This window comes from Carcharhinus amblyrhynchos, chromosome 34 (assembly GCF_965287045.1).
Source record: "Carcharhinus amblyrhynchos chromosome 34, sCarAmb.v2.hapA, whole genome shotgun sequence".
Lineage (NCBI taxonomy): Eukaryota > Metazoa > Chordata > Chondrichthyes > Carcharhiniformes > Carcharhinidae > Carcharhinus > Carcharhinus amblyrhynchos.
The window spans coordinates 11,157,119-11,174,885 of record NC_137357.1 but is presented as its reverse complement, the minus strand read 5'-3'; the positions used below and the strand labels follow the sequence as shown (position 1 = coordinate 11,174,885).

Sequence of the window (17,767 nt, the reverse complement as noted above, 5' to 3'; positions counted from 1 at the left end):
GAACGGCCACAGCTTCTGAACTGAGGTTCAGGCACAGTGCACTGACAGCACAGGGAGAGAGGAGAAAATACCTTCAGTAACAACATCGCTATGAACACGAACAGCATTACTGTAACAAAATAAAGATTCTCTTGCACTAAATTATTCCGTTAAATTTAAAGTATTTTACACACTACATCCTAGATAGCTGAAGTGTTAAAAAACCTTATGAGAGCCAATACTGTATTTTACTGTTTAGAATCCTTTGGAGTGCACAAGGTTTGACTCAAGTTTCACCAAGCAGGTATGTTCAGGTATCAATGATCCAAATGCACTAAAAATTTATCTAAAGGCACTTCTTGTCTCCCAAAAACAATTGTCTTCATATAGCACCTTTAAAGTATTGGAACAGCCCAAGCACATCACTGGAACATTATCAAACAAAATTTAACATGGAGACATAAAGAGGTATGAGGTATGAACAACACCTTGACCAAATAAGTTAGTTTTAAGGAGAGTCTTAAAAGGTGAAAAAAGAGGTTCAGAGAGGGAATGCCATAGCTTAGGCAATTGGCAGGGAGAGGGATGGAACCAGAGAGAAGAGAATGGTGTTTGTGAAGAGGACCAAGAATCTTACTAATGTTTAGTCCTTCAGTCACTTCTTATGCCATTCTATACCTCGCCTTTCATTTCCATCACAGCAGTGTCAATAGATTATACACATAGAGCTTCCACTAATCTTAGGTTGCCACTTTGCTAAACTGAAAGTCAAAGAGTAATGTAAAATTTTACCATTTTCAAAATGAAACATTCAACAGGCGCTTGTCCTTTCAAAATTCCTCTGTGACAGCAAACTCTGGTGCCAGTTCCACAAAGACAGTGTTGATAGCTTCTTACCTCAGCTCTTGGTCACGTGTTCGTAATTTTAAATGCAAAAGCTTGTAAAAATGAACCATTGTTTGATCAGAGAAACCAGTTTCTGACCACAGGTCTGTATTTTGCATAGCTTCCATTTAATAAGTGAGCACCAGGGAAGTTGCTCAATCCCTGATCTAATTGCCGATATTTTTGCCACAATGTAATTTGGAGCAGAACAGTTGAACTATGAACAAAAAGCAGAATTCCAGATGCTGGAAATTGGCATTGAAGATTTCTTTTAAACTGTAAATTGTCAGAAAGTCTGGCAGCAGCAGTGGAAAACTGGAATTTGATGCTTCTGGTTTGAGAACTGTGCTCAGAACTCAAATATATTGCAGATGAACATAATATGAAATGGAATGGGATAGCATGCATTTACATAGCACCGCTAAGAAAGAGAAACTTCTCACTATGTTCCACAGGACTGTAAGTGCACAAAAACTAACTCAGAGCCAAATAAGGATATTTTTAGAAGGTGACTCAGAGCTTGGCCAAAGATGTTGGCTTTAAAGAGGATTTGAAAGGAGGCAAGAATTGTTTTAAGGAAGAAAATCTGTAGCTTAGGGTTTAGACAGTTGAAGGTACGGCCAGCAATGGAGCAACTGAGGAAGTTGGGATGCACAAGAGATGAGTTGGATGAACACCGGGATCTCAAATGGTTTTGGGGCAAGAGGAGGTTACGAAGTTAGGGAGAGACTTTAACAGAAGGGTAAGAATTTTAAATTTGAAGCATTGGGGACCGGGAGGTGATGTAGGGGTCAGTGAGAATATTCGATTCTTACTGCTCCTGTTGATAGAGTTGCCAGATGGCCCTGTTGTGAACGCTTGGTTGTGCCCAAAGAATGATGCATCCACTTAACTTAGCAGGCAAGGTTTATACAGCTTGCAGTGAAGAGCTATGTTTGATTAGCGTCTTGAATGCCTTGTAGTAAGTCATTTTTCTGTGATGTGTTTATTTACACAAGATTAAGCATTGTGGAGCAAAACTTCTGATGTTGATAGTTTGAGTTGATTGATTGATGGTGGTGTTTTCACCTGTGCTTATGTTGTCAATTTCAGGATCATTTCAATGACTTCCCAGACTTGCTTTTTGGTTCTTTGTACATTAATATTTGGACTGTGGGTATGGGTCGGCACGGTAACACAGTGGTTAGTGCTGCTGCTTCACAGCTCAAGGGACCCAGATTCGATTCCTGGCTCAGATCACTGTCTGCATGGGTTTCCTCCCACATTCTGAAAGACGTGCTGGTTAGGGGCAGTACGGTCGTTAGCACTGCTGCCTCCCAGGGTCCCCGCACGGCGACACTTACTGACAGGGTTCCAATTCTGGCCTTGGGTCACTGTCTGTGTGGAGTTTGCACATTATCCCCATGTCTGCAGGTGTTCCGGTTTCCTCCCACTTTCCAAGGATGTGTGGATTAGGTGGATTGGCCATGCTAAATTTCGCCTTCGTGTCAGAGGAACTGGCTAGTGTAAATGCATGGGGTTATGGGAATAGGGCCAAGGTGGGATTGTGGTCGGTGCAGACTCGATAGGCCAAATGACCTCCTTCTGCACTGTAGGATTCTATGATGGAGACATGAAAGGGGCATGGTGGTAATGGAGGAGGTAGGGGAGAAATGGGAGCAAGGGGAAATTTGAGGATCATGGGAAGTATCGGAACACAGATATACGGGAGCATGGAAGAGGAATGTGGTTTGGGAGATATGAGCAGGCATGCAGGTGGGGGAGTGAGGGCTTGAAAGCTTCAGAGACACGATTATAGCTGGACTGCTGTCCCAATTAATGGAGGAGGACCTTCCTGTTTGCCAGCCTAGCCATCTGCCTCCTCCTTACTGAGGCAGGAATTTTCCTGACTGCTGATACTCAGGTCCTTGATGAAAATCTGACACCGGCTATCTGTGTACCACATTACTCCTATGCCCTTTCACAGACAGGGTAGGACATATAACCAAGTTGCGAGCGCTTACTGCCAGAGCAAATTTGAAAACTACAATTATCTGATCTCAGTATTCAGGGCAGAGGGCTTCACAGAAAGATCACTGGTTGGCTGTAGATTGCACATGGAGAGGCAGCATTTACTCAGTGGGGTGAATGGCCTCCTCTGTATTGTACAATTCCAAAATCTGTTCAGTTTGCTCACTTGCAAGGGAACCGCAACATGATCAGACCAACTGAACTGGGAGTTGGATGAAGTATGTGCATTCCACCATCTCACACTTTTGGAGCTTCTGAAGACCTGGATGATGGTGTGAGACTTGATTCATGAATAAGTGTTGAATTACATGTGCTTGCATGGCAAGGAGATAATAAAGTTGATGGAAGATTGAATGATGCTCTCAGGAAGGGCAGGTGTGTTAATGGTCGAATCAAAGACAGTTGAGATATATGTTTCGCCATGAAGTGAAATAAAGGGATCCTACAAGATACAATGCACACCTAAGATTCAAAATAGTTGGCTTAGTACTGCCATTTAAGTAATCCTTTATTTTTTCTCTATTTGTGGTGTTCCCTTGAAGATGAGTTATGCTTTAATCCAGACCAGAAATATATCTAGTGAGGCTTCCAACTGGCATCAGGCTGCATTAATATCTGAAATTGTCTTGACCCTGCCTTCAACTATTTCTTGTGACTTTTCAAAGCTGTGGCAAAGTGGTTGAATACTTAATGACACAAAATCAGCACAGCAAATGTGAACAAACACTCATCTCTCACCAGTAGTAATCATTTTGTCAGAAGTCACGTCGGTGCATTTTAATTTCTCATCACTTTCACCGACACCGAGAAACAGTTTATTGTACAAAACAGCTGAAAAATCCAACAAGCTTTTAAATTCATACTACAAAACCCTAGTTCCCAGAGAACAGCTAACTGTGCAACACTGATTCTCTTTCAAGGATTTATGTTAGTGAATCAAGCAAAATGGAATATTATTTTCAAACCAGTACTTCAGACAGGAGTTTCTCTTTATCAGGTCTAATACAACATTTCTCCAAAATGGTTCCAGATGTAAAAAAAAATTTGACGAAAGCACAGAATAATGATGATGTAAGTGGGTGAAGCAAAAGACGAAAACAGAGTTTGACATGCTAACGTTCATATAAATAGCCCTTTCTATCATTAACATTCATTACCTAGAATACATTGAAATGGCTCAGTTATTTGCAATTTCACATGACAGTGCATGTTTATCCTTCTGAGCAACTCAGTCGATCATGACCTTTAAATCCAAATGGTCATCGCAGGATTTTTGTAAATGAGGTCATCCAAGCACCAAAGTTCATCACTTGATTTTACACACTCAAGTCCTTTTATGAGAGTTCTGCTCTGATGAAAAACAATCCCAGCTCAACTGTAAACTAGGAATTTGCTCTTAAATCAGTAGAAGAAGAAACTTGAAAAACAAGGACATAACCAAGCCACGGATAGGGTGGGGAAATACCTGAGCTTAATGACCAGTGAAAATAAGCACACCACTTGCCAGGTTAAACGATTAACAGATATATAAATACCGATTTTCAAATATGTGCCAACCATTCAAGATGTGAAACCATGTTGAAATAATCATGCAAAAAAAAGTGCTGGGTTTTCCCAAAAAGGCATTTCAAAATTTCACAATTTCTTGTGTGGAATGTTCAACAATTAAAACGGGTACTATCTGAATGTCCTTCCCACTTTGAGTTATTGCACACTTGGCTTGTTTGTGGAGTCAAACCTCTGGATTCACAATAATTCACAAAGTGTTTCTTTCCTTTTGGAGGCAGGTTCATTTTGTTTGCTCAAATGAAATGTCAGAAAAAGGAGGATCTCTTGCATAAATTCCTTCAGCTAGGAATCAAATCTGTAAGAGAGCATAGTTACATTGTTAGGAGACTTAATGTACTTCCCCCACCCCACCTCCACAAAAGCAGAGACTGATAACCCAGTATAGTTTGATTAAATTATCATATAGTTACAATTGCAGAGGCTGAAGTTTGTCGTTTTCTCCACAGGCCAATGAAACTGGTTTGTTTATATTCAAATAGTATGTACTAAAAAAGTTCATGGGAGATCAGTTGAATTTTCTTAATTCCTCAGTTTGAAATTAAGTTATACAGTGCAGTTTCCATTTTTATTAACTCAGTTAATTCCAGCCGAAGTAGAGAGACATTAGGAATCATCTCCATTCCCAGAGATAGGGTTGGGCAAAGATAGAGCCATTTCTTGCCCCGATTTTGTTAATTAGGATGGATGCCAGCAGTTTTTTAAAGCCTATGTATCAGTGTCACAAGTAAACTTAGATTAACACTGCAATGATGTTAATGTGAAAATCCCCGAGTCACCACACTCTGGCACCTGTTCGGGTACACTGAAGGAGAATTAAGCATGACCAATACACCGAACCAGCATGTCTTTCAGACTGTGGAAGGAAACCCACACAGACACTGGGAGAACATGCTAACTCCACACAGACAATGACCCAAGCTGGGCATTGAACCTGATTCCCTGGCGCAATGAGGCAGCCGTGCTAACCACTGTGCCACCGTGCTGCCCCATAGCCTCAGTTGTGACATTCAAATAGCACTCACTGCATCGGCTCACACAACAATACTGCAAATACAGGGAAGGGCCTCAAAGGAGCCTTTGATACCAAATTCTGTTAGGGAGTTATTGTGCATTCATGGGAGGGAGTACAAAACATGATTTCCACTTCAAGTTTCAGGAAGTGAAAAATACAACCAAATCTTAGATTTGCATAGCAGCTTTGGCAAACACAGTTCCTCACAAAGCATTTTACAGCCAATTGTCACTGTGTTATTTAGGAGACTGACAACCAATTTGACACAAAAGCTCCCACAAACAGCAATATGCTTATGAGCAGATCATGTGTTTTAATGATTTTGGTTGAAAAATAAATATTGACCAACAGACAGGATAACTCCCCTGCTGATTTTTGAAACACTTCCAAGAGATATTTTACATTCACCTGCTGCCAGACAGGCCTTGGGTTAGTTTTTTAGCTTAAATATACTAGTTCAAACAATGCAGCACTCCCTCATTACTATACTGGAGTGTCATCCCAGATTTTTGTGCTCAAGTTTCAATTCAGACTTGAACTAACAATCTTTAGATTGAGAAGACCGCATGCAACCAACAGAGTTTGAGCAGATGACAAGAGAAAAAGAGAGAAATTTAACCAAAGCATGAGCAAAATTTGGAGTGCAGTAATGCATGTTTGTCATCATCTTAGCACTTACCCATCTTCCTCTACCTTAATCAGACGGCAGTCATTGCCAGAACAAGATTCCAGTTTTATCAACCGCTGGTTCATCTTCACAAGTAGCGAGGGGTTCACAGTTTTGGCAATATTAATCAGTTGATGTGGGTCAGAGGTCAAGTTATAGACTTCTACATAGGACTGAAAACAGAAAGAACAGAGGAATAAAATAACTAAAGTAAATAATTTAGAGCAAGTTAATGCTGTGAAATTGGAGTTTGTTGAAAGTAGCACATATATCAAACAAGAGTCTATTTTCAAATACAGTTGAACAAGAAAACATTTTTCATCTGGGATCCCATTGTTTGCAGAAAGCACATCTGTATAGATTGGCAACAAAAAGTCACACACCAGCATTTGACAGAGAGAAAGCACTAACCTCACTGTCAGCAAATTCACAATACTGTAAGTTGCTTTTCGATAATGTCCGCACACAGGCGTAAGTATTGTTAAAGGCATCTTCACACACACAGTCAGGAAAACATTCCTAAGGAAAGGACAAACCATAAAAAGAGGATATAACACTTTGAAAATCAAAGGGGGCTACCTTACCAAAAAAATTCTAAGTGCCGAACGAGTATGAAAATGGGAGGGAATCATTTTGTTCAGTGTTAAAAATTGAATCGACCTCGCTGAGGAAAAAATGAAACAAGATCCGATTCCCATCAGCTGGGGGAGGGGTGGGGTCTAAGCTTCTTAAAACCCGGCAGATTGCAGTCGAGGGCACCACTGGTAGCAATGCAATGGAGGAGGGTTTCCTGGAATGGTTTTCTTGACCAATATGTCAAGGAACCAACTTGACAGCAGGCCATTCTAGACTGGGTATTGTTTAATGAGAGAGGATTAATTAGCAACCTTGTGGTACAAAATCCTTTGGGGAAGAGTGAACCATAACATGATAGAATTCTTCACTGAGATGGAGAGTGACACAGCTAAGTCTGAGACTCAGGTCCTGAACTTAAGGAAAGCTAACTTTGATGGTATGAGACGTGCATTGGCTAGGGGAAACTGGCAAAGCATACTTAAGGGGTTGATAGTGGATAGACAATGGCAGACATTTAGTGAACACCCGGATGAACTTCAACAAATGTTCCTCCCTGTCTGGTGTAAGAATAAAACGGGGAAGGTGGCTCAACCGTGGATAACAAAGGAAATCAAGGATAGTGTTAACATCAAAGAGGAGGCATATAAATTGGCCCGAAAAAGCAGCAAACTTGAGGACTGGGAGAAATTTAAAATTCAGCAGAGGAGAACAATTTAATTCAGAAGGGGAAAATAGAGTACAAGCTGACTACAAAAGCTTCTCCAAATATGTGAAGAGAAAACGACTGGTGAAGAAAAATGCTGGGCCCCTACTGTTGGAATCAGGTGAATGCATAGTGGACAACAAAGAGACAGCAGATCAGCTGAACAAATACTTTGGATCTGTCTTCCCTAAGGAGGACACAAATAACCTTTCAGAAATACTAGAGGACAGAGGGTCTAGCATGAAGGAGGAACTGAAGAAAATCCTTAATAGTCAGGAAATTGCTGGGATTAAAACCTGATAAGTCCCCAGGGCCGAATGCTCTGCATCCCACAGTACTTAAGGAAGTGGCCCTAGAAATAATGGATGCATTGGTGATCATTTTCCAGCACTCTATAGACTCTGGAAGAGTTCCAATGGATTGGAGAGTAGCTAATGTAACCTCACTTGAAAAAAAAGAGGGTGAAAGAACACAGGGAATTATAAACCCGTTAGCCTGGCATCAGTAGTGGGGAAAACTCTGGAGTCAGTTATTAAGGATGTAATAACTAAGCATTTGGAAAGCAGTGACAGGATTGGTCCAAGTTGGCATGGATTCAATAAAGGGAAATCATGTTTGACAAATCTTCTCGAATTTTTTGAGGATGTGACCAGTGGAGTGGACAAGGGTGAACTAATGGATGCTGTGTACCTGGATTTACAAAAGACTTTTGACATGTCTCACGTAACATTAATGAGAAAAAGTGAAGCTAACCTTAGTGGATCGAGAACTGGTTCGCAAACAGGAAACAAAGAGTGGGATTTCACAGCAGCAGGCAGTGATTAGTGGGGTATTGTAAGGTTCAGTGCTGGGATCCCAGCTGTTCACAATATACATTAATGATCTGGACAAAGGAATTGAAAACAGTATCTCCAAATTTGCTGGGTGGCAGTGTGTGCTGTGAGGAGGATGCTAAGAGACTGCAGGGTGACATGGACAGGCTGACTGAGTAGGCAAATACAATATAATGTGGATAAATGTGAGGTTATCCACTTTGATGGCAAAAACAGGAAGGAAGATTATCTGAATGATGGCAATTTAGGAAAAGGAGGAGAAGTGCAACATTACGTGGCTGATGTTACAACACAGAGGTTGACATCCCTTTTGAGAAGTTGTGTTGAATACCCCAAAGAGGATTACCTCGCCTTGTAATCTGTTAAAAGGATGTGGAGGGTGTGAAACATTACATTTAGTAATGTTCAGTGGTTAACTGACATAAATACCTGACACTCACTTTAAGATGAACACTATTTATTAAACCAACGGGGAACTTTAACTTCACAAGTAGCATACTGAATAAAATAAGTTTTGACTGGAATGCTATTCAACTGAGTACAATATCCAATCATTAACCAAAATAAGATCATAAGAGCATTTAGTCACTCAAAAAAAAATACAACCAGGTTGTGTGTCTTTTGGAACTTTCTGGAGTTTCTCAGTTGATTTCTCTGTAAGTTCTTTTTGATTTGGTACCTTTCTCTGGTTTGACGGTACATTCTCCTAAGAGATATATAAAGCTGGCAGAACATAGAACATTACAGCACGTTACAGGCCCTTCAGCCCTCGATGTTGCGCCGACCAGTGGAACCAATCTAATGACCCTCGAATCTAAACTATTCCAATATTATCCATATGTCTATCCAATGACCATTTGAATGCCCTTAAAGTCCACTACTGCTGCAGGCAGGGCATTCCACGCCCTTACTACCCTCTGAGTAAAGAACCTACATCTGACATCTGTTCTATATTTATCACTCCTCAATTTAAAGCTATGTCCCCTTGGATGTTGGGCAGGGTGGAGAGCAGCTCTCTCCCTCGAGACTGGAGAGGCACAGTTCTTATCTCCTGTTTTCCCTCTTGCACTCTCTTTTATACCTGTGATGACCTGTCAATTTTCAAGAACAAACAAAGAACAGTACAGCACAGGAAACAGGCTCTTCGGCCCTCCAAGCCTGTGCTGCTCATTGGTCCAACTAGACCATTCGTTTGTATCCCTCCATTCCCAGTCTGCTCATGTGACTATCCAGGTAAGTCTTAAACTATGCAAGCGTGTCTGCCTCCACCACCCTTCTTGGCAGTGCATTCCAGGCCCCCACCACCCTCTGCGTAAAAAACGTCCCTCTGATATCTGAGTTATACCTCACCCCTCTCACCTTAAGCCCGTGGCCCCTTGTGATCGTCACCTCCGACCTGGGAAAAAACTTCCCACTCGTCACCCTATATACCCTTCATAATTTTGTACACCTCTATTAGGTCTCCCCTCATTCTCCATCTTTCCAGGGAGAACAACCCCAGTCTACCCAATCTCTCCTCATAGCTAAGACCCTCCATACCAGGCAACATCCTGGTAAACCTTCTCTGCACTCTCCCCAAAGCCTCCATGTCCTTCTGGTCGTGCGGTGACCAGAACTGGACGCAGTACTCCAAATGTGGCCGCACCAGCGTTCTAAACAGCTGCAACATCAGACTCCAGCTTTTATACTCTATACCCTGTCCTATAAAGGCAAGCATACCATATACCTTCTTCACCACCTTCTCCACCTGTGCTGCCACCTCCAAGCATTTGTGGACTTGCACACTTAAGTCCCTCTGTGTTTCTATACTCTTGATGGCCCTGCTATTATTGTATAACTCCCCCTACATTAGTTCTTCCAAAATGCATCACCTCAAATTTATTTGGATTAAATTCCATCTGCCATTTCTCCGCTCAATTTTCCAGCCTACCTATATTCTGCTGTATTGTCTGACAATGTTCATAGCTGTCCGCAAGTCCAGTCAGCTTCGTGTCATCCGCAAACTTGCTGATAACACCAGTTACACCTTCCAGATCAGTAATGTATCTCACAAATAGCAGAGGTCCCAGTACAGAGCCCTGCGGAACACCACTGGTCACAGACCTCCAGCCGGAGAAAGACCCTTCGACTGCTACCCTCTGTCTCCTGTGGCCAAGCCAGTTCTCTACCCATCTAGCCACTTCTCCTTGTATCCCGTGAGCCTTAACCTTCTTAACCAACCTGCCATGAGGGACTTTGTCAAACTCCTGACTGAAATCCATATGGACAACATCCATGGCCCTTCCTCCGTCAGCCGTTTTTGTCACCTCCTCAAAAAACTCCACCAAATTTGTAAGGCACGACCTCCCTCTTACAAAACCATGCTGTCTGTCACTAATGAGATTGTTCCGTTCTAAATGCGCATACATCCTATCTCTAAGAATCATCTCCAACAACTTCCCTACCATGGATGTCAAGCTCACCAGCCTATAGTTACCCGGGTTATCGCTGCTACCTTTTCAAAATAACGGTACCACATTCGCTATCCTCCAATCCTCAGGGACCTCACATGTGTCCAGTGAAGAGACAAAGATTTCTGTCAGAGGCCCAGCAATTTCATATCTTGTCTTCCTGAGCAGTCTAGGATAGATGCCATCTATTATCCTATTTCCCACAACAGGACTGGTCTGATCTTTTCAGCATTATCAAATTCAAGGTTCTTGGGAGCTGAGTGCCTACTTTAAATTGACTGGACAAAACTCAAACAACAAGAGATCATCTTTAGCAAGATTACTGCTTGATGTTTTGATACCAGTGTTTCATCTTGGATTTTGGATTTTGCATTTAAATCTCCAAGCACTGAAACAAAACCAGCTTTTAAAGGGACCTTGCAATGTTCTTTTCCCTCCAGCATTTTTTACATCTTTATTAACATCACATTCCAACTTCACAATCTCAACTTTGCAACAGTACCATGGTAGAACAGTCGCTGAAGGTTGGCATGCAGGCACAGCAGGTGGTGAGGAAAGCTAATGGCATGCTTCCTTTTGTTACAAGATGATTTGAGTATAGGAGTAGGAATATCTTGCTGCAGTCCTACAGGGCCTTGGTGAAGCCAAACCTTCAGCATTGTGTGCAGTTTTGGTCTCCTGAGGAAAGACATTCTTGCTATGCAGGGAGTCCAGTGACAGTTTACCAGACTAATTCCTGGAATAGCAGGATTGAGTTATGAAGAAAGACTGGGTCAACTGAGCTTGTACTCGTTGGAATTTAAATGAATGGAAGGGGATCTCATAGAAACATAAAATCCTGATGGGACTGGACAGGCTAGATGGAGGAAGAATGTACGCAATGTTGGCTAAGTCCAGAACTAGAGAATAAGGGGTAAGCCATTCAGGACTGAGATGAGGAAGAATTTCTTCACTCAGTTGTGAACCTGTGGAATTTTCTACCACAGAAGTGTTGGGGCCAGTTTGTTAGATATGTTCAAGGGGGAACTGGACACGGCTATTGCGGATGTAGGGATCTAGGGGTATAGAGAGAAATTGAAGTGCAATACTGAAAATGCATGCTCAGCAATGATGAAACTGAATGGTGGTGCAGGCTCAAAGGGCCTACTCCTGCACCTATTTTCTGTATTTCTATTGCGCATGCGCAGATCTGTCAGTCACCTTCGCCAGCTACCACTGGCCTCTGCGACCAACTGCGCCCCCCTCCCCACGCCCCAGGGCACAGACCAGCCGATCTCAGTAGCAGAGTGAGCAGCTTCCCCCTGCCCACTTCCACCTTTGGTTCCTCCCTTCAGGCCCCATCTCCCTCCCAGAAGGCCTCCTTTCAGACCCCACACCCTCCCACTAGGCCCCACCCCCAGCACTACCCAATGCCTGGTGGTCACTTCCAATGTGCTAAGCTGGCACTATCCAAGGGGCACTACTTCCTTGCCTCTGAATTCTTAGGGGGGCCTCAATGGTCTTGTCGGATATCTGGTGCCGCGAAGATCGCAAGAGGCATGAAATCAGGCACAAACCTGACTTTTCGGCTCTCTGACGATCTTACTGGCTCACTCCACATGAAGATAACCCCCAAAGACTTTCAAATTCAGCTTCACAAGTACACTTGTTCAATCAATGTTAGTGCTATTATACAAACTTGCAAAATGAAACAAATTTCGAACCACAGACTAAACTGGAACTATTGATGTTATCTACTTCCTCCCTCTCATGTGCAAGTTGCTTCTTCTTGCTGTGATAATTTTATGAGGCACCCCATTTACCCTCGAAAACACGATTTATTAATGATAAAACAACAAGTTTCTTCAATCCTGCTACATTCTTCCTTTAGCTCAGGGGCAGGTGGCTAACTGTCAGGCACCAGGTAAATAATTAAATTCAGAAAAATGTTTTGAGCCATCATCCAAACCGGATTATTTTTGAACAAATAAAAGGGAGCAAACCTCGATTTTTATGCCCTGTTTGGTTTCATCCAAAACGGAACCTTGATCCACTATGCCATTAGGAGTGTCAACACTGATGCTTTAGTCAACATTAGTTCACCTGCATAAACATTCCGGTCTGTGAACAGTGAATAAAGTCTCACAATGCTGATTCGATGAAAGCCTTTGAAAGCAAAACCTTCACTATTGAGAATCTTTCCACGATAAGAGCAACCGCAGGGCTCTCCAAATGAGGAATACAATGTTTTTTTAAAATCAGATTCTGTCTCTGAAGCACCATAGGACATTTTGTATGTTAAAGACCTATATAAATACAAGCCATTTTCGTAGAACACTTACAGTCACACCTGGTCCGACATTGGGACATACAGGATCTGTCTTGTCATCACCTTCGCCAGTATACTCTACCAGGAAATCATGACGCCAATGGGTTTTATTCTGTGGAGAATCCTGAAATAAATGAAAGGAACATTGTTATGACAAAAATGGGCTAAAACAACTGTCCCATCAGAGTGAGCTTTGACTTAGAACAGTGCAAAGTGAAGTTCACAGATAATTTTTAGGTTCTTTATTGTTAACAAAGTATGTTCTAATCATTTGCATCCCTAATCAAGCAGCTAGAGATTGAAGTGTGATTTTGAAAGGTGTGTCATGAACAGTTGAACTGTTGCTCACAGAGACTACGTCATTATTTTCTGTACAAAGTCTTTGCACAGCAAAATGTAACGATCTGGCAGGGCAGCGAGTCATTCATTTAAAAAGGTGTGAACTTTCTGCTTATTGGTACAATTCCTGTCCTCAAAGTGTGAGGGTTCAAAATCTGCTCCAAACTGTTATGGTGAGCAGAAACCGGAGTTCCAGTGCAAAGTTCTGGAATGGCATTCAGTAGGGCTACCTGATTAGTAGGTAACTGTTCGCCTCATCCCTGCCATCCTCCAGGCTGTGAGATCCCATAAAATCCCCATGATATGGGACTAATTACATAAATATGGTTATGGCCAAAAGAAGCATTCATGTTGCAGCTCGTCAGCGTTAGCTTGAGAATCCTTCACACTTTTCACCAAGGAAATAAACAGAAACCACCACCATCTCGTTATGATTTTTAAAAAGGTGATTGTTGCTTTTAGGGTTGGGTGTGTGACTATTAATGCAGCTAGCATGAATCTGATCTCATTCTCTCCCAAAGTGCCACACAATTCTCTATTTCAAACTTCCAAAGCCAGTGTTACAGCTGCATCAAAGGCAAGATTATTCTTCAAGTAGAAATATGTACAATTCATAGATCGTCAGCATCATCAGCAGATAGCCAAGTTGCAAGTTTCTGACTCACGCCTGGTCAGCAAAATATTCCACCTCCCATTATTTGAAGGAAACTGGATTATGTTGAGCACTTTCCATTCTGGCAACCAACACTCTGTGTTGAGAAGATGGTAAGCTGGGTCAGCTCCATCAGCATTGCCTTCTACAAATTACATCAGTGACTGAGTGTTTGACAACAAATCGATGCAAGTCGTAGCATTCAAAGCAGTTTTCATCACCACCACACTCCTGTATTGTGGAGAGAACTGGACTGTGCATCAGCAACACAGACGGCAAGGGAAATTCTATCAGCAATACCTCCGCTATCCTTCAGATTCAATGGGAGGACCACTGACCAAATGCAAATTTCCTTTTGAAACAAGCTCCACAAGTATTCCTGCAAAATCAACTACAATGGGCTGGTCACAGTGCTTTTTAAACATCTGAGCAACTCCCCAGCAGGTCCTGTTTCTTTAACTTCCAAATATCCAAACTTCAAAGACAAAGAAACATCACAAAGGCACTCTGAAGTTCTCCTTCAAGGTGGTGTATTGACCTTGATAACTGGGAGGAACTTGATACCGATCATTCAAAATCACGGCAACTTGTCTCATCATATCTAGAGTCACATCTTACTGAAGAAGCAGAGTTACATCAGAAAAGGAAGCAAATCCACATTCCACAACCTCATGGGATGTCCTGCTCCATATGCTCAGAGATCTGTGGGTTAAGAATCAGCCTGTCCAATCACATGAAGACCCATGGTAGAAATGCACAACTTGCTGTCATCTTCATTAACGGTCAGCCGGCGACCTTTCTATTAATTGTACATCTTGAATAGTCTTGCCGAAGGTGCAGCTCTGACACTAGTTTTGAAAGTTTGATTTAGAAAACAAATGTATTTGACAGGAATTGTGTGGCACTTTGGGCGAGACTGAGATCAAGTTTGTGGAGGTCCCTGAGAATTTTCCATTGAAGTGATATTTAACATGGATACTGATGTTGTATGAGGTCAGTGGCCACCGTCAGATAGATAATAACTCTGACCTCCGAAGGAAGACCGTCACCTAGCAGTGATCCAGAGGCCCTCAACATGTGGACCTGGCCATTGGCTCATCCATGACCCCGATCTTAGAGATCTCATTCACTTATCAGCCTCCAACTCATCCACGCCAGTGCATAGTCTGAATGTTCTCCAACCTCTGAAGATAAGCTGCAGCCTGACAGCAACCTGGAACATTCGACCGCGCATCTACCGACACAGGAACCACAAACAAGGCAACAAATCCTCCATCGACACACCAACCTCAGCAAAGAACCTCACTGGTCACTCCTATATGTTTGATATCGCATACTACTCTCACCGTCTCCCAGGCATAAAAAGAAGCAGTCACTCCAGGAAGCACCTGATACGTGCAGGCCTGCAGGAGAGAGCGAAACAATGAGGCCCCAAGGCTTCCCTCCCCAACTTACTGTCAAATGTCCAATCTCTGGAAAACAAGCTGGAAGAGCTTAAATCCAGACTCGCTTTTCAACGGGAACAGAGACTGCTGTGTACTCTGTTTCACGGCGACGTGGCTCACTCCTGCTTAATCAGACTGTGCTCTACAACCAGAGGGCTTCTCAATCTACTGAATGGACGGTACAGCGGCCTCATGCGAGATGGCGAATGCCTTCTAATCAACATCTCTTGGTGCCTCGATGTTGCAACACTGGCGAGTTCCTGCTCCCCGGACCTAGAATACCTGACGCTGAAATGTCCCCCCTGCTACCTTCCATGTTATCTTGACAGCAGTTTATATCCCACCCCATGCGGAGGTGAAGGCCACGCTGGATGAAATATATACCACCACAAATTGCCTTGAGGCCTTGTTCATAGCGGCCAGGAACTTCAATCAGGCCAAGCTCAAGATACTGCCAACACTTCCACCAGGGGCCCAAACATCCTAGACCACTGGTACATAAACATTGAACACCTCCCGCTCTGTCGTCCACCTGCACTTTGGCAAGTCAGACCACAAGACTGTGCTCTTGCTCCCGGCTTACAAGCAAAAACTAAAATGGGAGAATCCGAGAAAGAACTTAAGAAATAGGAGCAGGAGTAGGCCATCTAGCCCTTCGAGCCTGCCCTGCCATTCAATAATATCATGGCTGATCTGATAGTGGTTCAGTTCCACTTACCTGCCTGCTCCCCATAACCCTTAATTCCCTTATTGATCAAAAAGAAAGTCATGCAATATTGGTCTGAGGAATTGGGTGATCTACGACTGCTTGAAGTCAGTGGACTGGTCAGTATTTAAAAACTCAGCAACAACCTGAACAAGTACGCCACGATAATGACTGATTTCAACAGTAAATGTGTCGAAGACTGTGTGCCAAAGAAGCAAATTTGTCTGTTTCTCTACTGGAAACCATGGATGAACATGGATAACTGCTGCTTGCTGAAGTCCAGGTCTGAGGTGTTCAAGTCAGGCGCACCTAACCTCTACAGGAAATCCAGTTACGATCAACAGAGATCCATCAAAGATGCCAAAAGACAGTACCGGACCAAGCTAGCCACGTGGACTTCCACTGTCTATGGCAAGGCCTGCAAGACATAACAAGCTACATGATGAAGGCAAGTAGAATCATTGCCACCAATGCACCCCTCCCTGATGAGCTCAGTGCATTCTATGCCCATTTTGAGCAAGAAGTCAGCGAGAGAACACTTCCACCCCGGAAGCCTCAGCCAAACTGGTATCCGAGGTCACCGTCACAGGTTAGTTTTCTTGAAAGGCAACTCATGGAAAGCGACTGGCTCGGATGGGGTAGCCACAGGAGCATTCAGATCCTACATGGACCAGCTAGCAGGGGTATTCAGAGACATCCTTCACCTTTTCTTTATTTGAGGTCCCTATCTGCTTCAAGAAAACAACCATATCCCTGTACCAAAGAAAAGCCAGGCACTGTGCCTTAATGACTATCGTCTGGTGGCTCTGACATCTATCATTATGAATTGCTTCGAAAGATTGGTCATGGCATGAATCAATTCTGGCCTCCCAGATTGCCTGGATCCTGTACAGTTCGCCCATCACCGCAACAGGTCCACAGCAGACGCCACCTCCCCAAACTCAACCTGGAACTCCTGGACAAACCCATCAGTTTGGACGATGGCTCAAAACATTTTTCTGAATTTAATTATTTACTTGGTGCCTGACAGTTAGCTACCTGCCCCTGAGCTAAAGGAAGAATGTAGCAGGGTGAATTGAACAAACTTGTTGTTTTATCATTAGCTAATGTTCTGGATGGTAAATAGGGTGTCTCATAAAATTATCACAGCAAGAAGAAGCAACTTGTACATGAGAGCAAAATCCCTGACACAACCCTGGAACACCTTGATAACAAAGACACCTATATCAGACTCCTATTTATTGATTACACCTCAGCCTTCAATACCATTATTCCTACAAAACTCACCTCCAACCTCAGTGGCCTAGGGCTTGGCTCCTCCCCCTGAGACTGGATCCTAGACTTTGTAATTGAACGGCAGTCTGCCAGGATAGACAACAACACCTTCTCCATGATCATCCCAACACCAGTGTCCCACAAGGCTGTGTCCTCAGCCCCTTACTATACTCCTTATATACTTTTGACTGTATGGCCAAATTCCCCTCCAACTCGATTTTCAAGTTTGCTGATGACATCATGGTTGTGGGTCAGATCTCAAACAATGATGAGACAGAGTACAGGAAAGAAAGAGAATCTGGTGAACTGGTGTGGCCACAATAATCTCTCCTTCGATGTCAGCAAAACAAAGGAAATA

The 17,767-nt window shown here is 42.9% G+C and overlaps 2 protein-coding genes across 2 annotated transcripts in view; both read right to left on the bottom strand.

The window, feature by feature from the left end:
• The window catches only part of LOC145361418 (B-cell linker protein-like), a 51,924-nt gene extending 48,590 nt beyond the window's left edge, over positions 1–3,334 (bottom strand). The window contains exon 1 of the mRNA XM_080217151.1: positions 772–3,334. Within this exon, the coding sequence (XP_080073277.1) occupies positions 772–774 (3 nt within the window). The 5' untranslated portion in view covers positions 775–3,334. The remainder of the gene's footprint in view (positions 1–771) is intronic.
• Positions 3,335–3,632: 298 nt separating this feature from the next.
• gnsb (glucosamine (N-acetyl)-6-sulfatase (Sanfilippo disease IIID), b) overlaps positions 3,633–17,767 on the bottom strand; it is a 62,994-nt gene continuing 48,859 nt past the window's right edge. Inside the window, exons 11-14 of the mRNA XM_080217150.1 lie at positions 13,006–13,116; positions 6,534–6,641; positions 6,135–6,295; positions 3,633–4,738 (exon numbers count right to left, since the gene is read on the bottom strand). Of these exons, the coding sequence (XP_080073276.1) occupies positions 4,726–4,738; positions 6,135–6,295; positions 6,534–6,641; positions 13,006–13,116 (393 nt within the window). The 3' untranslated portion in view covers positions 3,633–4,725. The remainder of the gene's footprint in view (positions 4,739–6,134; positions 6,296–6,533; positions 6,642–13,005; positions 13,117–17,767) is intronic.